Here is a 20,365-nt window from a genome sequence, read left to right as displayed (position 1 = left end):
TTTCACAGTGCTCAGCAAAGGTTTATACCAACAAAAAGGCAGGACGGTAAAAAGAGGGAAAATCGACCGATGCAACAGGTTATCACCAAGGAGGTAGTGATGGGCAAGCTAATGGGGCTAAAGGTGGACAAGTCTCCCGGACCTGATTGAATGCATCCCAGAGTGCTAAAAGAGATGGCTAGGGAAATTGCAAATGCACTAGTGATAATTTACCAAAATTCACTAGACTCTGGGGTGGTCCCGGCGGATTGGAAATTAGCAAACGTGACACCACTGTTTAAAAAAGGAGGTAGGCAGAAAGCGGGTAATTATAGGCCAGTGAGCTTAACTTCGGTAGTAGGGAAGATGCTGGAATCTATCACCAAGGAAGAAATAGCGAGGCATCTGGATGGAAATTGTCCCATTGGGCAGACGCAGCATGGGTTCATAAAGGGCAGGTCATGCCTAACTAATTTAGTGGAATTTTTTGAGGACATTAACAGTGCGGTAGATAACGGGGAGCCAATGGATGTGGCATATCTGGATTTCCAGAAAGCCTTTGACAAGGTGCCACACAAAAGGTTGTTGCATAAGATAAAGATGCATGGCATTAAGGGGAAAGTAGTAGCATGGGTAGAGGATTGGTTAATTAATAGAAAGCAAAGAGTGGGGATTAATGGGTGTTTCTCTGGTTGGCAAGCAGTAGCTAGTGGTGTCCCTCAGGGAACAGTGTTGGGCCCACAACTTTTCACAATTTGGTGATTTGGAGTTGGGGACCAAGGGCAATGTGTCCACGTTTGCAGACAACACTAAGATGAGTGGTAAAGCAAAAAGTGCAGAGGATACTGTAAGTCTGCAGAGGGATTTGGATAGGCTAAGGGAATGGGCTAGGGTGTGGCAGATGGAATACAATGTTGACAAATGTGAGGTTATCCATTTTGGTAGGAATAACAGCAAAAGGGATTATTATTTAAATGATAAAATATTAAAACATGCTGCTGTTCAGAGAGACCTGGGTGTGCTAGTGCATGAGTCGCAAAAAGTTGGTTTACAGGTGCAACAGGTGATTAAGAAGGCAAATGGAATTTTGCCCTTCATTGCTAGAGGGATGGAGTTTAAGACTAGGAAGGTTCTACTGCAATTGTATAAGGTGTTAGTGAGGCCACACCTGGAGTATTGTGTTCAGTTTTGGTCTCCTTACTTGAGAAAGGACGTACTGGCACTGGAGGGTGTGCAGAGGAGATTCACTAGGTTAATCCCAGAGCTGAAGGGGTTGGATTACGAGGAGAGGTTGAGTAGACTGGGACTGTACTCGTTGGAATTTAGAAGGATGAGGGGGGATCTTATAGAAACATATAAGATTATGAAGGGAATAGATAGGATAGATGCGAGCAGGTTGTTTCCACTGGCGGGTGAAAGCAGAACTAGGGGGCATAGCCTCAAAATAAGGGGAAGTAGATTTAGGACTGAGTTTAGGAGGAACTTCTTCACCCAAAGGGTTGTGAATCTATGGAATTCAGGACGACTTCCGGGTGCGGCAATGACCAGCTGAGTCGCACGTTTCGGCACCTCCCGTTGGAACGGACCTTTGGGCTCTTGATAGGAGCCCCAACGGCAATTTAAACGGCCAAAATCACTGTGCGGTAAACTAGAAGGGAATCCCCCCCGGATACACATGGAAAAAGGAGAGGATAGCGGCCGGATTGCAGAAGATCCTCTGGAGCAGCGGCAAGGAAGGGAAGCTCGAAGCAAGATGGCGTCGGAAGGTGGCCGTTTGTTATGGGGCCCGGAGCAACAAGAGTTCCTGCGGCACTGTGTGGAAGAGCTGAAGAAGGAGTTGAAGAAGGAGGTGTTGGCCCCGATATTACAGGCGATTGAAGGGCTAAAGGAGGAGCAGAGGACCCAGGAGCTGGAGCTTCGGGTCGTGAAGGCAAAGACTGCTGAAAACGAAGATGAAATACAGGGCCTGGTGGTGAAGACAGAGACGCACGAGGCACAGCACAAAAGGTGTGTGGAGAGGTTGGAAGCACTGGAGAATAATTCGAGGAGGAAGAATTTAAGAGTCCTGGGTCTTCCCGAAGGCGCAGAGGGGGCGGACATCGGGGCATACGTGAGCACGATGCTTCACTCGCTAATGGGATCGGAGGCCCCGACGGGCCCTTTGGAGGTGGAGGGAGCCTATCGCGTTCTGGCGCGAAGACCAAAGGCGGGAGAAATACTTCGAGCTATAGTGGTGAGGTTTCTCCGCTACAACGACAGAGAGACAGTCCTCAGATGGGCGAAGAAAACTCGGAGCTGTAGGTGGGAGAACGCGGTGATCCGCGTATACCAGGATTGGAGTGCGGAGGTGGCGAGAAGGAGGGCAAGTTTCAATCGGGCTAAGGCGGCGCTTCACAAAAAGAAGGTTCAATTTGGAATGTTGCAACCGGCGAGACTGTGGGTCACACACCAAGGGAAGCACCACTAATTGAGATGGCAGAAGAGGCGTGGACATTCATTGTGGACGAGAAGCTGGAATAGTCTGGCGAGAGAAAGAGCTTCTGGGATAAAGTGGTGGGGTGATTATGTGGGGCGAGGAAGGGGAAGGGGGGGGGGGATGATTTTTCAATTTGTTAATTGTTCGATCCTGTAACTTTTCTCTCTTCCCCTCGTTTGGGGGGGGGGGGGGTATGAGGAACTGTGGGCACCGGTGGGAAGGAAAGGGGAAGGAGAGGGGAAATGCACCATTAGGGGCGGGGCCGAGTGGGAAACGCGGGCTTTTCTCCCGCGCTATGGTAATTGTGGCGGGAACAGGGACGCAGGAAGGAGGGGGCCTCGCACAGTGAGGGGCCGAGGGCAAAGGGGGAAGCCGAGGTCAGCCAGAGTTCGCTGACTTCTGGGAGCAACATGGGGGGGTGCAACTACGCTAGAGGGGGATCTAGTGGAGAGGGGGGGGGGGAAGTTAACTGGGTTGCTGCTGCTAAGGAGAAGGGGGAGCTGTTATGGGACGGGGTGGTCGAGACGGGGGGGCACCGTCGGTGGGATATACAGGTACGTGGGAACCGGGTGAGGCGCTGGGGTAAAAAAGGGGATGGCTAGTCGACAAGGGGGGGGGGGGGGGGGTAAAGAGCCCCCCAACCCGGTTGGTCACGTGGAACGTGAAAGGGCTGAACGGGCTGATTTAAAGGGCACGGGTACTCGCACACCAAAAGAAATTAAAGGCAGATGTGGTTATGTTGCAGGAGACGCACCTGAAACTGATAGACCAGGTCAGACTACGCAGAGGATGGGTGGGGCAGGTGTTTCATTCGGGTTTAGATGCGAAGAATAGGGGGGGTGGCTATCTTAGTGGGGAAACGGGTACTGTTTGAGGCAAAGACCATAGTGGCGGATAGTGGGGGTAGATATGTGATGGTGAGTGGCAGATTGCAAGGAGAGGCGGTGGTTCTGGTGAACGTATACGCCCCGAACTAGGATGATGCAAACTTTATGAGGCGTATGTTGGGGCGTATCCCGGACCTGGAGGCAGGAAAGTTGGTAATGGGGGGAGACTTCAATACGGTGCTTGATCCAGGGCTGGACCGGTCGAGGTCCAGGACCGGGAGGAGGCCGGCAGCGGTCAGGGTGCTCAAGGACTTCATGGAGTAGATGGGAGGAGTAGACCCCTGGAGATTTATTAGGCCTAGGAGTAAGGAGTTCTCATTTTTCTCCCATGTTCACAAGGTATATTCACGGATAGACTTTTTTGTCTTGGGAAGTGCACTGATTCCGAAGGTGACAGGGACGGAGTATACGGCCGTAGCCATTTCGGACCACGCTCCACATTGGGTAGACCTGGAGGTAGGAGAGGAAAAAGAACAGCACCCACTCTGGAGAATGGATATGGGCTTATTGGTGGATGAGGGGGTATGTCTAAGGGTGAGGGGGTGTATCGAAAGGTACTTGGAGCTTAATGACAATGGAGAGGTTCAGGTGGGAGTGGTCTGGGAGGCGTTGAAGGCAGTGGTCAGAGGGGAACTGATATCCATAAGGGCACATAGAGGGAAGCAAGAGGATAAAGAAAGGGAGCGATTGTTGAGAGAACTTCTGAGGGTGGATAGGCAATATGCAGAGGCACCGGAGGAGGGACTGTACAGGGAAAGACAAAGGTTACATTTGGAATTTGACCTGCTGACCACGGGTAAGGCAGAGGCACAGTGGAGGAGGGCACAGGGTGTACAGTACGAGTATGGAGAGAAGGCGAGTCGGCTACTGGCCCACCAATTGAGGAAGAGGGGAGCGGCGAGGGAGATAGGTGGGGTGAGAGATGAGGAGGGAGAGATGGAACGGGGAGCGGAGAGAGTGAACGGGGTGTTCAAGGCATTCTATGAGAGGTTATATAAGGCTTAGCCCCCGGAAGGGAAGGAGGGAATGATGTGTTTCCTGGATCAGCTGGAATTCCCGAAGGTGGAGGAGCAGGAGAGGGCGGGACTGGGAGCACAGATTGAGATGGAGGAGGTGGTAAAGGGGATTGGGAGCATGCAGGCGGGGAAGGCTCCGGGACCGGATGGGTTCCCGGTGGAATTTTATAGGAAATATATGGACCTACTGGCCCCGCTTTTGACGAGAACCTTTAATGAGGCCAGGGAAAGGGGGAAGTTGCCCCCGACTATGTCAGAGATTATTTGGGAGAGTTATTATTTTTATTATGGCAGTTGCCATTTAGTATATATAATATTGACTTATTTGTTAAAAAACGGTCGCTGTTATTTATATTGTTTTGTTGCTGTAAAAAGGGAAAAACCTTTGTACTGTTTTGTTTGGCCGAAAAATTTGAATAAAATATATATATATTTTTTTTTAAAGTGAATCTATGGAATTCCTTGCCCAGTGAAGCAGTAGAGGCTCCTTCATTAAATGTTTTTAAGATAAAGATAGATAGTTTTTTGAAGAATAAAGGGATTAAGGGTTGTGGTGTTCGAGCCGGAAAGTGGAGCTGAGTCCACAAAAGATCAGCCATGATCTCATTGAATGGTGGAGCAGGCTCGAGGGGCCAGATGGCCTACTCCTGCTCCTAGTTCTTATTGCTCTTATGTTCTAAGGTCTCAATTCATTTGGAGATGATGGAATTAAACAGACAGCAAAATTTGGGACCATATACCTGCCCCCTTCTAAAACATATCACACTGGAGGTGACAATTTGGCATGTTATGTGCATTTTTGAGCATTCCAGATGGGGAAGGATAATCATAAATGAATCATAGAAACATAGGAAATAGGAGCAGGAGGAAGACATTCGGCCCTTTCGAGCCTCCTCCGCCACTCATTATGATCATGTTTGATCATCCAATTAATCCCGCTTTCCCTCCCCATATCCTTTAATCCCTTTTGCCCTAAGTGCTATATCTAACTGCTACTTGAAAACATGTAATGTTTTGGCCTCAACTACGTCCAGTGGTAACAAATTCCACAGGCTCACCACTCTCTGGGTAAAGAAATGTCACCTCAACTCTGTCCTAAATGGTCTAGCCCATATCCTCAGACTGTGAACCCTGGTTCTGGACACACCCACCATCGGGAACGACCGTCCTGCATCTACCCTGTCCAGTCCTGTTGGAATTTTATAGATTTCTATGAGATCCCCTCTCATTCTTCTGAACTCCAGCAAATGTAATTCTAACCGATTCAATCTCTCCTCATACATCAGTCCTGCCATCCCAGGAATTAGTCTGGTAAACCATCGCTGCACTCACTTTAGAGCAAGAGCATCCTTCCTCAGGAAAGGAGACCAAAACGCACACAATATTCCAAGTGTGCCTCACCAAGGCCCTGTATAATCATAGACTCCCTACAGCGCATGAGGAAGCCATTCAGCCCATCAAGTCTGCATTGACCCTCTGAAAGTGCACTCCATCCAGGCCCCACTCCCCTGTCCTATCCCTGTAATCCCACGCAACCTGCTCATCTCTGGACACAAGGGGGCAATTTAGCAAGGCCAACCCACGTAAGCCGCACATCTTTGGAATGTAGGATGAAACCAGAGCACTCGGAGGAAACCCACGCAGATACGGGGAGAACGTGCAAATTCCAGCGAGTCATCTCTGCCCCTTCCAGCCTGATATCACCAAACACAGCTTCCCCTTTTCTCTTATTTCTTAATGGATCGTTCCTTGTGCAACACTGGTTTACTCCTCTATCAACCCAACAATCCTCCGCTTTCCATGGCATCTTCCCATGCAAGTACCGATGCAGTCCCAGCCCCTTTACCACCTCCTTTTTCACTGTTATAAAGTGTTATTATTATGCATCTTCTTATTTAAATCCATCAGTAAGTGATGTGACATTATTAGTTGTTGTTGTCACCTGTGTAAATTCGTATTTAACTGTCGTTGGTTCTAATTCTATTCTGTTGCTGTTCTTTCAATGTTTAACTGGCTGCTCCCATTTTTGAGTCCATACTATATTTTAAACTTTATTATTTTTATCAATTAAAGAAGTTTAACTTATAACACATTTTTAACTGCCTTTTTGTCGTTACCACACTCACCATCCAAAGCACCAGACATTCCTTCCAGGTGAAACAGTGATTTACTCATTCAATTTGGTACACTATGTTCTCTGCTCACAATATCGTCTCTTCTACTTTGGAGAGGCTACAGTTACATTGGATGACTGCTTTGCAGGACACTTCTGTTCAGTTCATAAGCATGGTCACGGGCTTCCTAATGCCTGTCACTTCAATCCTTAGCTCCACTCCCACTCTGACCTCGGCCTCCTGCGCTGTTCCAATGAAGCTCAATGTAAGGTCGAGGAACACTGCCTCATCATTCAGTTAGGCACTTTACACCCTTCCGGATTCCAGAGAGTACAACATTTCAGATCCTGACCCGTGTCCTAACGTTGTTTTATCTGTTTTGGTTTTGGACAGCAGCTGTCAGTAATGATTCTGCTTTCCCATTTATATCTCCTCCAGGCAGGTCTTTTGTTTTCCTTGTCCCAATCGCCCTTGCTTTTGCCTTGCACCATCATCCCTTTTATAGAACATAGAACATACAGTGCAGAAGGATGTCATTCAGCCCATCGAGTCTGCACCGACCTACTTAAGCCCTCACTTCCACCCTATCCCCGTAACCCAATAACCCCTCCGAACTTTATTGGACACTAAGGACAATTTATCATGGCCAATCCACCTAACCTGCACGTCTTTGGACTGTGGGAGGAAACCGGAGCGCCCGGAGGAAACCCATGCAGATCGGGGAGAACGTGCAGACTCCGCACAGACAGTGACCCAGCGGGGAATCAAACCTGGGACCCTGGCGCTGTGAAGCAACAGTGCTATCCACTTGTGCTACTGTGCTGCCAAAAAAAAATGTTTAATTCAAAATTTTGTCATTTAATCTCTGTCTTCCATACAATCTGTTTTGTTCTATTCACGCATTGCCCTTTCGATGCCTCTCTACTTGTTTTAAACTATTTAGATTGCTAATTTTTTCCAGCTCCGATAAAAGATCACCAACCTGAAATTTTTTTTAAAAAATGTTTAGAGTACCCAATTCTTTTTTCCCCCCAATTAATGGTCAATTTAGCGTGGCCAATCCATCTACCCTACACATCTTTGGGTTGTGGGGGTGAGACCCACGAAGACATGGGGAAAATGTGCAAACTCCAGACGAGCAGTGACCTGGGATTAGCACTGTGAGACAGCAGTGCTAACCACTGTGCCACCATCACAACCACTGGGCATGCCCCATCAACCTGAAATGTCAGCTATGTTTCTCTCTCCACAGATGCTGCCTGACTTAGAGTATTTCCAGCCAGCATTGCCTGTTTTTATTTCAGATTGAGTACCAGCAATACATGTCTCCCAGTTCTCTTTCATCTTCTGCACACATTTCCATTTTTTTCATTTAAGTAATAGTCACTTGACATCAGAGTTCTTTTGGCTGCGTGCGAAACACTTTGCAAATTTCATTTCAAAGTCCTCACTCTGTCCACTTATCATTCTGCTGTGCTAGAGCTCTGGGTTAAATTACGAGTCTCAAATTAAAATCAGTTTCTGCGGCCCAGTGTCAATTCTTTTCTAATAATGCTCCTGTGAAGTGCCAAGCTAATTTGTTTTAAAGGTAGTACGTAAATGCAAGTTGTTGTGATTGTATAAACTTGGTTTATTGTCCATGATTATGGAAGAATGATCTAATTGAGAATTGTGAAATGTTAAAAGCATTTAAAAGGCTAGATACAGAGAACTATTTTCTCTGGTGGGGGAAATCCAGAACAAGAGGGCACAAAAGTAGAATTCAGAAAGCATTACTTCCCTCACACAAAGCATGGTCTAAATGTGAATTGCTCCCCCAGAATTTCTTCCAAGTCAATCACAATTTCTAAGACCGAGACTGCTAGATCTTTGTTAGGTATGGGTATTAAAAAGGATACAACCAAAAATATCTGAAAGGCTGTAGCTACTGGTGCTTCTTACTTCATGACATTCCAGAATTTTGCCCCAGCGACAGTGAAGGAACAGCGATATATTTCCAAGTTAGGGGTGGAGTGAGTGACCTGGAGGGGAACTTCCAGGGGGGTGGGGTTCCCAGGTATCTGCTGCCCTTGTTCTTCTGGATGGCAGTGGTCGTGGGTTTGGAAGGTGCTGTCTAAGGAACCTCGGCGAGTTAGTGCAGTGCATCTTGTAGATGGTACACACGGCTGACATTGTTCGTCGGTGGTGGAGAGTTTGAATGTTTGTGGAAGGGGGAGCAATCAAGCGTGCTGTTTTGTCCTGGATGGTATCGAGCTTCTTGAATGTTGTTCGAGATGCACTCATCCAGGCAAGTTGGGAGTATTCCATTACGCTCCTGACTTGTGCCTTGTAGATGGTGGACAGTCTCTGGGGGCGTCAGGATGTGAGCTACATGCCGTCGGATTCCTAGCCTTAGACCTGCTCTGGTAGCCACAGTATTAATATGAAATGAAATGAAATGAAAATGAATGAAAAATGAAATGAAAATCGCTTATTGTCACAAGTAGGCTTCAAATGAAGTTACTGTGAAAAGCCCTAGTCGCCACATTCCGGCGCCTGTTCGGGGAGGCTGTTACGGAAATATGGCTAGTCCAGTTCAGTTTCTGATCAATGGTAACCCCCAGGATGTTGATTGTGGGGGATTCATCAACGGTAATCCAATTGAATGTCATGGGGCGATGGTTAAATCCTCTCTTGTAGGAGATGGTCATTGCCTGGCACTTGTGTGCCGGGAATGTAACTTGCTACCTGTCAGCCCAAGTCTGGATATTGTCCAAGCCTTGCTGCATTTGGACATGGACTGCTTCATTATCTGAGGAGTCGCAAATGGTGCGGAACATTGTGCAGTCATCTGCAAACATCCCCACTTCGGACCTTATGGTGGAAGGGTGGTCATTGATGAAGCAGCTGAAGATGGTTGGGCCTAGGACACTACCCTGAAGAACCCCTGCACGATGTCCTGCAGCTGGAATGTTTGACCTCCAACCACCACAACCATTTGCCTTTGTGCTAAGTAAGACTCCAACCAGCGGAGAGTTTTCCCCCTGATTCCCATTGACTCCTGTTTAGCTCGTACTCCTTGATGCCACACTCGGTCAAATGCTGCCTTGATGTTAAGGGGAGTCACTCTCACCTCTGGCCTTCAGCTCTTTTGTTCATGTTTGAACCAAGGCTGCAATGAGGTCAAGAACTGAGTGACCTTGCAGAACCCAAACTGAGCGCCCGTGAGCAGGTTATTGCTGAGTAAGAGCCGGTTGATAGCACTGTTGATGACTCCTTCCATCACATTGCTGATGATGGAGAGTAGACAGATATGGCTGGGGTGGATTTGTCCTGTTTCTTGTGTACAGGACACACCTGGGCAATTGTCCACATTGCCGGGTCAATGCCAGTGTTGTATCTGTACTGGAACAGCTTGGCTAGGATTGCGGCACGTTTTGGAGCCCAAGTCTTCAGTACTGTTGCCGGAATATTGTCAGGGCCCATTCCTTTGTAGTATCCAGTGCCTTCAGCCGTTTCTTCTTATCACGTGGAGTGAATCGTATTGGCTGAAGACTGAAATCTGTCATCCACTCGGCACTTTTGGCTGAAGATTGTTGCGAATTCCACAACCTTGTCTTTTGCACATATGTGCTGACCTCCTCCATCATTGAGGATGGGGATATTTGTGGAGCCTCCTCCAGTGAATTGTTTAATTGTCCACCACCATTCACGGCTGGATGTGGCAGGACTGCAGAGCTTAGATCTGATGCGTTCATTGTGGAATCGCTTAGCTTTGTCTATTACTTGCTGCTAATGCTGTTTGGCACACAAGTTGCCCGGTGTTGTAGCTTCACCAGGTTGACACCTCATTTTTCGATATGCCTGATATTGCTCCTGGCATGCTCTCCTGCACTCTTCATTAAACCAGGGTTGATCCCCTGGCTTGGTGGTAATAGAGTGGGGTATATGCCAGGCTATGAGGTTGCAGATTGTGGTTGAATACAATTCTGCTGCTGCTGATGGCCCACAGCGCCTCATAGATACCTAGTCTTGAGCTGCTAGATCTGTTCGACGTCTACCCATTTAGCACGGTGGTAGTGCCACACAACACGATGGAGGGTATCCTCAATGTGAAGATGGGGGTTTGTCTCCACTAGGACTTTGCGATGGTCATTTCTACTGTTACTGTCATGGACTGATGCATCTGCAGCAGGCAGATTGGTGAGGGTGAGGCCAAGTATGTTTTTTCCTCTTGTTGGTTCCCTCAACACATGTTGCAGTCTCAGTCTAGCAGCTATGTCCTTTAGGACCCGGCCAGCTCAATCTGTGGTGGTATTTCCGAGCCACTCTTGGTGATGGATACTGAAGTCCCCCACCCAGAGCATATTCTGTGCCCTTGCCACCCTTAGTGCTTCCTCCAATTGGTGTTCAGCTTGGATTCATCAGTTGATGATATCCGGTACATGATAATCAGCAGGAGGGTTCCTTGTCCAGGTTTGACCTGAAGCCATGAGACTTCATGGGTACAGAGTAAATGCTGGGTACTCCCAGGCAACTCCATCCTGACTGTATACCACTGTGCCGCCACCTCTGCTGGGTCTGCCCTGCCGCTAAGACAGGACATCCCAGAAATGGTACCCAGGAATGGTTATAGTGGTGTCTGGGACCGTAAGGTATGATTCTGTGAGTATGACTATGTCAAGTTGTTGCTTGACTAGTCTATGAGACAGCTCCTGGGTCGTGCCGAGTGGTCCTGCCGTGGTGGGATTCAAACCCTGGCCCCCAGATCATTATCCTGAGTCCCTAGATTACTGGTCCAGCAACAATACCACTACGCCACCGCCTCCCCCTTCTTCTTTTATGTGCATGCAGCGATTTCACCAACACGAAGGAATATGGCAAACTGTGACCATTATTTGGACTGGTTTGACAAACTTTCTGCAGCATAATAGAAATTACTCTAGAAGATTTGCGGAACAGCCTCCACCTATATTACAAAAGAGGAACTTGTCAGGCCGACGTCCAAAATGTTTAGCAATGTTAATTTGGGGCCGCTACACTGATCAAGTTGCTGAAACATGGAGCCTGGATACATTCTTATTTGAAAAGTGCACTGGGTTCACTGCTGGCAAATGTCATCTCCTGTTAAATACATAGTGCCATGATTCAAATGTTACTGAAGCAAATCATGTTACTTCATCTTGATTTCACGATACTCCTGCCTTTCAACCTTAAATACACTTTGGGGGGGGGGGGGGGCTGCCATGAATATGCATTAATTTGTCAGGTTTAAATTTTTGGTTTCCCCTACTCCCTGATTAACAAAAATACAATTTCTTTAGAAATGGCAGGGGGCACAGGTTGACAACAGAAAAAACAGGAGTGCCTTTCAATCTCAAACAGCTCCTCTATGGATTTTAATAATTATATATTAGAAAGTGTTCTTTACGAACAGTTTACATACCAAACAGTAACATGGTTGATCACTTCATGTAAAAGGAACTCAGATTTCAGATGCACAGCCTAGTGCTATAATAATGTTATGGAAAGTGGAATTCAAGTCCACATATTGCAACCAGGAGGAAAGGAGATTTACACTGCTCCGTCAGCCATTAACTGTACTTAAGGCACAGACCAAATAATTAAGTACAAGAGTTCAACTGTAGTTCAACAAGAGTTAAACTAAACTATAAAGGACAAAGCTACTTTTAAACAGGGCTTGTGCAATTAATCCTGGTGGCTCAGTTGGTTATGCCATTCATCTAATCTCCCAATTGCCACCTATTGTAAAAATTAGTGTGTCAGAGTCCTGGATAAAACCATAATCAGACTTGACAACGTTTTTTTCCCTGATCCCTAATTATTTAAGGAGGAGCGACAGCAACTGGATTCTTCAAATTGAGTTTAGCGTATCCCAAAAGTCAAATATGTTCAAATCTATTGGGTGTTGAGAGAGTTGGGGTGGACAGGGGTGAATGGAACGAGAGAAAAAATGGGGGCCTAACAAAAAGCTATATACCAAAATAAAGCACATTTATATATTCTCATTTAAACTTCAAGAGAATTAATTGGGCTGCATTCATAAATGAGAAGCAGCCACATTAAAGCACATTTTTACATCAGTGTGTTGTGTACGGCTTCATTAGATTTGAATAAGAGTACTCACTCTTCAACACTGCCTGCAGTAAAATATTAACAGCTGCATTTTATACAAACTTTGCAATTCAAATGGCCTAGGAGTATAAAAGAAGCCTCCCAGCAGATTTCCTGCATCCTGTAACCTTTTATATCTGAACTCTTCCAAAAAAAAAGCAAAACTTGATGAGTACAGTACCTTGAATTAGCATAATCTCTTTCTAGTGCAGGAAACAGCTAATGAGTCCATCTACAATTTAGCCTCTGAACAAATCAAATATAGAATCCCAACAATTATAGTTCCTTAAAATAGAAAGCATTACAATTATCCTTCCCTGCTTCATTAATACTTTGACCTCTCGTTAAATGACAAAGAAGAAGCGACTTCCCAACTGTTTGAAAAATTGGTATCCAAGGACAATAGCGAAAATGTAAAATGGATGAGTTAAGTATGCGGTGACAGTCATTTGTGTTATCTCCTGTCCACACATTTTAGGGGAGGGGCAGGATATTTAAGAATATTAAAACAACTTGTGAATTTTAAATAGCACAGTCCCAGAGGAAATGTTAGTTCCGGGAATAGTGGAAGAAATTTCGCCAAAGGCTGGGAAATGCATCAGTCAGCTACTGGCATGACACGACTGGCTCTCTGGGAGACTTCACTTCTTCTGTCAATAACCTTTTCATGCCACATTCTTATGTCTGCTGCAACTAAAATCTCTACATCTCTACCTTGTGGAGACAGGGGCAAGGGCCATCTTCAGTGCGGTGCATGACACCAGAGATGATACTGGATGCTTTGTCACCCCGCACAAACCCACCGCAACTCTTGTCGGATGAGTGCAAGTGGAAACAGTGGGACTAAGAATCGAAGAACGTACGAAATAGGAGGAGTGGGCCATTAAGCCGTTTGTGCCCACCCTGTTAGTCAATGATGCGCGTGGCTGACCTTCTACTTCAACACCATTTTCTTGCACTATCCTCACATGGAAAGCAGTGGTATAATCAGACATAGTCAGCATGGATTTACGAAAGGGAAATTATGCTTGACAAATCTACTAGAATTCTTTGGATATGTAACGAGTGGAGTTGACCAGGGAGAACCGGTGGTTTTAGACTTTCAGAAGGCTTTCAACAAGGTCTCACATAGCAAGTTAATATGTAAAGTAAAAGCATGTGGGATTACGGGTAGTGTCTGGAGATGGATAGAAAGGCCACGCCAGGTGTTGGATTTGGAGGTAGGAGAGCACTTTGGGGACAGTGACCACAATTCGGTGACGTTTACGTTAATGATGGAAAGGGATAAGTATACACCGCAGGGCAAGAGTTATAGCTGGGGGAAGGGCAATTATGATGCCATTAGACGTGACCTGGGGGGGGATAAGGTGGAGAAGTAGGCTGCAAGTGTTGGGCACACTGGATAAGTGGAGCTTGTTCAAGGATCAGCTACAGCGTGTTCTTGATAAGTATGCACCGGTCAGGCAGGGAGGAAGGCGTCGAGCGAGGGAACCGTGGTTTACCAAAGAAGTGGAATCTCTTGTTAAAAGGAAGAAGGAGGCCTATGTGAAGATGAGGTGTGAAGTTTCAGTTGGGGCGATGAATAGTTACAAGGTAGCGAGGAAGGATCTAAAGAGAGAGCTAAGACGAACAAGGAGGGGACATGAGAAGTATTTGGCAGGTAGGATCAAGGAAAACCCAAAAGCTTTCTATAGGTATGTCAGGAATAAGCGAATGACTAGGGAAAGAGTAGGACCAGTCAAGGACAGGGATGGGAAGTTGTGTGTGGAGTCTGAAGAGATAGGCGAGATACTAAATGAATATTTTTCGTCAGTTTTCACTCAGGAAAAAGATAATGTTGTGGAGGAGAATGCTGAGACCCAGGCTAATAGAATAGATGGCATTGAGGTACGTAGGGAAGAGGTGTTGGCAATTCTGGACAGGCTGAAAATAGTTAAGACCCCGGGTCCTGATGGGATTTATCCTAGGATTCTCTGGGAGGCCAGGGAAGAGATTGCTGGACCTTTGGCTTTGATTTTAATGTCATCATTGGCTACAGGAATAGTGCCAGAGGACTGGAGGATAGCAAATGTGGTCCCTTTGTTCAAAAAGGGGAGCAGAGACAACCCCGGCAACTATAGACCGGTGAGCCTCACGTCTGTAGTGGGTAAAGTCTTGGAGGGGATTATAAGAGACAAGATTTATAATCATCTAGATAGGAATAATATGATCAGGGATAGTCAGCATGGCTTTGTGAAGGGTAGGTCATGCCTCACAAACCTTATCGAGTTCTTTGAGAAGGTGACTGAACAGGTAGACGAGGGTAGAGCAGTTGATGTGGTGTATATGGATTTCAGCAAAGCGTTTGATAAGGTTCCCCACGGTAGGCTATTGCAGAAAATACGGAGGCTGGGGATTGAGGGTGATTTAGAGATGTGGATCAGAAATTGGCTAGCTGAAAGAAGATAGAGGGTGGTGGTTGATGGGAAATGTTCAGAATGGAGTTCAGTTACAAGTGGCGTACCACAAGGATCTGTTCTGGGGCCGTTGCTGTTTGTCATTTTTATCAATGACCTAGAGGAAGGCGCAGAAGGGTGGGTGAGTAAATTTGCAGACGATACTAAAGTCGGTGGTGTTGTCGATAGTGTGGAAGGATGTAGCAGGTTACAGAGGGATATAGATAAGCTGCAGAGCTGGGCTGAGAGGTGGCAAATGGAGTTTAATGTAGAGAAGTGTGAGGTGATTCACTTTGGAAGGAATAACAGGAATGCAGAATATTTGGCTAATGGTAAAGTTCTTGGAAGTGTGGATGAGCAGAGGGATCTAGGTGTCCATGTACTTAGATCCCTGAAAGTTGCCACCCAGGTTGATAGGGTTGTGAAGAAGGCCTATGGAGTGTTGGCCTTTATTGGTAGAGGGATTGAGTTCCGGGGTCAGGAGGTCATGTTGCAGCTGTACAGAACTCTGGTACGGCCGCATTTGGAGTATTGCGTACAGTTCTGGTCACCGCATTATAGGAAGGACGTGGAAGCTTTGGAGCGGGTGCAGAGGAGATTTACCAGGATGTTGCCTGGTATGGAGGGAAAATCTTATGAGGAAAGGCTGACGGACTTGAGGTTGTTTTCGTTGGAGAGAAGAAGGTTAAGAGGAGACTTAATAGAGGCATACAAAATGATCAGGGGGTTGGATAGGGTGGACAGTGAGAGCCTTCTCCCGCGGATGGATATGGCTGGCACGAGGGGACATAACTTTAAACTGAGGGGTAATAGATATAGGACAGAGGTCAGAGGTAGGTTCTTTACGCAAAGAGTAGTGAGGCCGTGGAATGCCCTACCTGCTACAGTAGTGAACTCGCCAACATTGAGGGCATTTAAAAGTTTATTGGATAAACATATGGATGATAATGGCATAGTGTAGGTTAGATGGCTTTTGTTTCGGTGCAACATCGTGGGCCGAAGGGCCTGTACTGCGCTGTATCGTTCTATGTTCTATGTTCTAAAGCAGGTTAGCAGAAAGGAAGCAAAAAGTTGGAATAAATGGGTCTTTTCCTCATTGGCAGACAGTGACTAGTGGGTTACCGCAGGGATCTGTGCTCGGACCCCAACTGTTCACATTATATATGGGCTGTGAGGAGGATACAGAGATGCTTCAGGATTTGGAGAGGCTGAGTGAGCGGGCACATGCATGGCAGAGGCAGTATAACGTGGATAAATGTGAGGTTATCCGCTTCAGTCGCAAAAATAGGAAGGGAGATTATTATCTGAATGGGTGTAAATTGAGAGAGGTGGATGCTCAGCGAGACCTTGGTGTCCTTGTGCATCAGTCGCTGAAAGTAAGCATGCAGGTACAGCATGACAATAAAGAAGGCAAATGGTAAGTTGGCCTTCATAGCGAGAGGATTGGAGTATAGAATAGGGATGGTTTACTGCAATTGTATAGGGCATTGGTGAGGCCACACCTGGAGTATTGTGAGCACTTTTGGTGTCCTTATCTGAGGAAGGATGTTCTTGTAATGGAGGGAGTGCAGCAAAGGTTTACCAGGCTGATTCTTATGAGGAGAGACTAAGTCAGTTAAGGATTATATTCATTGGAGCTTAGAAGAGTGAGAGGGTATCTCATAGAAACTTATTAAATTCCAACAGGATGAGGCAGGGTAGATTCCGAAAGAATGCTCCTGATGGTGGGGGAGTCCAGGACTAGGGGTCAAAGTTTGAGGATAAGGGGTAAACCTTTTAAGACTGAGGTAGGGAAAAATTTCTTCACCCAGAGAGTGGTGAACCTGTGAGATTCACTACCACAGAAGTAGTCGAGGCCAAAGTTGAGGTGTGTAATTTCAAGAAGAAAATAGATATAGCTCTTAGGCAAAGGGATATGGGGGTAGGTATTGAACATGGATGATCTGTCATAATCATAATGAATGGCGGAGCAGGCTCGAAGGGCCGAATGGCCCCCTCCTGCTTCTATTTTCTTTGTCTGTTTCTATGTATCCATTGATTTATTTTTTTTAATATGTAGAAATCGATTGATTTCAATCTTGAACGTACTCAACGACTCAACCCCCACAACCCTCTGGGAGAGAGAATCCCTAAGATTCACCGCCACCCTATGACTGAAGGGATTCCTTTTCACATCAGTCCTAAATAAGAAGACTGTCATGCACACATTCTGGCTCTGTCCCCATCTCCATTCCTGCACAGTGGTTCTGAAAATCAGCCAAATCTTACCATCCCAGCTTAGCCACAAGGACCAATCTGGGAAAGTCCCTTATTCAGTCAAGCCTTATTCAGTGCTGAGTCTTCGGATTTCAGGCAGAATGGTGAGAGGACAACTACAAGTGCACCTTCAGGCGAAGGGACAGGAAGAAAAAAACAGCCTGAATTCCAGCTCTTGCTTGCTAATTGCCAGTCTGTTGGAAATACACTTAGGTGGATGGCAGATGATGCAGGAACAGGCTCTCGCATGAATCATGGTCACCCGTGAGCTATGGAAATGCAATCCAACAGGGCAGCAAAACATTCATCAGGATGGGAGAAAGAGAAAGAATATGAGAGAGAGAGAGAGAGAGAGCGCGAGTGAAGAAAAATGGCAAGGAAAGCACATTATCTGAAGTCGATGGAAACTTTTTATGTCTGCTAATGTAGCACAAGATTTTAAAGTAAGGGGTTAACCAACCTTCTGGTTTCTTTGTGCACTGTTTTGAGGAGGATGTCTCCAACAGCTTCAACAACAATTGCAGGCTCTTGTCTGCTTTCAGTACAGGTAAGTAAGCATGAGTATTCAGCTTCCATAAAACATCTGTAAGGGGATGCAAGAAAGCAGCCAAAGATTTCTGATCCCCGCTGTCAAAGACATTAAATTAAATGTAAAAAAACACAATTAGTGTCATTAATAGACATGGCAAGGAAAATCGCATTTCCGACAGTTTAGCTACTTTCATGCACAAAACTTTCAAAAGTCAAAGACTTTACTCTAGCCTCTTATCCATCTTCTGTATTAGTTGTGCGACACTAAAAGTTTGAGAATTAAAGTTGTGTAGCAATCACTCGACAAGTCATATAAATAGAAACATTGCTTTTGTTTTTACATTTCATTGCAAGGCATTTTTTCATTTTAAGACATGAAGACACAGTACAATAGAGGAATTTCTGGAGTGTATACGGTGTGGTTTTCTGGACCAGTATGTTGAGGAACATTGGGAACAGGCCATCTTGGACTGGGTGTTGTGCAATGAGAAAGGATTAATTGTGCAATGAGAAAGACATTCTAGTTGTGAGAGAACCCTTGGGGATGAGTGCCCATAATATGGTGGAATTCTTTATCAAGGTGAATAGTGAGGTAGTTGATTCTGAGACCAGGGTCCTGAGCCTCAATAAAGCTAACTAGGATATATGAGGCATGACCTGGTTATGACGGACTGGGAAAATTACCGAAAGGAAGGACAGCGGATAGGCAATGGCAGGCATTCAAAGAACGAATAAGTGAACTCCAAAAGTTGTTTATTTCTATTTGGCGCAAGAGTAGAAAGGGAACTGTGGTCAAACCATGGCTTATAAGGGAATTTAGAGACAGCATTAGATTCAAAGACGAGACATACAAATTATGAAGAAAAAGCAAAGGTCTGAGGATTGGGAGCTATTTAAAATTCAGCAAAGGCGGACCAAGGGATTGATTAAGAAAGGGAAAATACAATTTGAAAGTAAACTAGCAGGGAACATAAAAACTGACTGTAAAAGTTTCTACAGGTATGTAAAGAGAAAAGATTTATAAAAACTTGGGGAATTCATACTTTACTTCTGTCTTCACAAAGGAAGACATGAATAATGTACCAGAAGTTCTGAGAAGCACAAATTTTAGTGAGGAGCTGAAGGAAATTAGTAAACAAATGGCTTTGGGGCAACTAATGGGATTGAAGGTGGACAAATCTCCAGGGCCTGATAATCTTCACTCCAGAGTACTTGAGGAAGTGGCCCTAGAAATAGTAGACCCATTGGTGGTCATTTTCCAAAATTCTTTGGACTCTGGAATGTTTACTACAGATTGGAGGGTAGCAAATGTAACCCCACTATTCAAAATGGGGGGTAGAGAGAAAACAGGGAACTATAGACCAGTGAGCCTAACGTCGGTAGTAGGGAAGTTGCTAGAGTCTATTATCAAGGATTTCACAGCACAGCATTTGGAAAGCAGTAGTGTAATCAAACAAAGTTAGCATGGATTTACGAAAGGAAAATCACGCTTGACAAATCTGCTAGAATTCTTTGAAAATATAACTAGTGGGGTTGACTAGGGAGAACTAGTGGATATGGTTTATTTTGACTTTCAGAAGGCTTTCGACAAGGTCTCACATTGCAGATTAATATGTAAAGTTAAACACAGGGATTGCGTGTAGTGTCTTGAGATGGATAGAAAGTTGGTTAGGTAAAGATACTGTGAGATATGGAGTTAAGATACAGATCAGCCATGATCTAACTGAATGGTGGAGCAGGCTCGAGGGGCTGATTGGTCTCCTCCTGTCCATGTTCTGAAATTTTTTTTTAATGAACCACCCTTGCTTCCCTTGAAAATTGTTTTCCCGAACCTCCAATTCCCTCCAACCAGTGGCTCTCTTTTCTCCTTTATTGCTCTCTCTGTACTTGCAGCATTTAAAAATTAAATTTTTTTATTGCATTCTTTGGACTCTGGAATGGTTCCTACAGATTAGAGGGTAGCGAATGTAACCCCGCTATTCAAAATGGTATTGCATTACATAAATATCTGATGTTTAACTACAGAATGACTATCAAGTTTAGCATGTCTTGTCTTGAGCTGGAGGTTGGCACAGAGGGTAAGGTGTAGAAAAGAAGCTAAGTACAATGGGAATGCAAGTGGGAAATGTTGCACAGACTGTTAGAATATAAAGCAAAGGGCCACTTAAACTCCAATTATTTAACAATGTAATATTCACCTCATATGGTACGGTGAACAACCAAGGTTTTTCCCTCCACTATGTCCACCAAGATGTGGAGATGCCGGCGTTGGACGGGGGTGGGCACAGTAAGATGTCTTATAACACCAGGTTAAAGTCCAACAGATTTGTTTGGAGTGACTAGCTTTCGGAGCGCAGCTCCTTCATCAGGTGAGTGATGAACAACCAAGAACAACCAAAATTCGGAATGATAAAAATCTACAATTATGCTGCAGAGTGTATTTCACAGTTGAATTTGAGACAAGGAAGCATCAAACACTGCATTAATGGGGCGGGTTGGTGGTGCAGTAGCCTCACGGTGCCGAAGACCCAGGTTCAATCCCGAATCACTGTCCGTA

General features: G+C 45.6%; 1 protein-coding gene across 2 annotated transcripts in view; it reads right to left on the bottom strand.

Moving 5' to 3' along the window:
• Positions 1 to 20,365, bottom strand: part of LOC140427526 (probable methyltransferase TARBP1) — a 309,002-nt gene that overhangs the window by 205,223 nt on the left and 83,414 nt on the right. For both annotated transcript variants that reach the window (XR_011948558.1, XM_072513011.1), the window contains exon 12: positions 17,738 to 17,904. Coding sequence is in view for 1 of the 2 variants with exons in the window: in XM_072513011.1 (XP_072369112.1) it covers positions 17,738 to 17,904 (167 nt within the window). In the remaining variant the exon portion in view is untranslated. The remainder of the gene's footprint in view (positions 1 to 17,737; positions 17,905 to 20,365) is intronic.

This window comes from Scyliorhinus torazame, chromosome 1, assembly GCF_047496885.1.
Source record: "Scyliorhinus torazame isolate Kashiwa2021f chromosome 1, sScyTor2.1, whole genome shotgun sequence".
Taxonomy (NCBI): Eukaryota; Metazoa; Chordata; class Chondrichthyes; order Carcharhiniformes; family Scyliorhinidae; genus Scyliorhinus; species Scyliorhinus torazame.
This window is presented reverse-complemented; position numbering and strand designations above follow the sequence as displayed.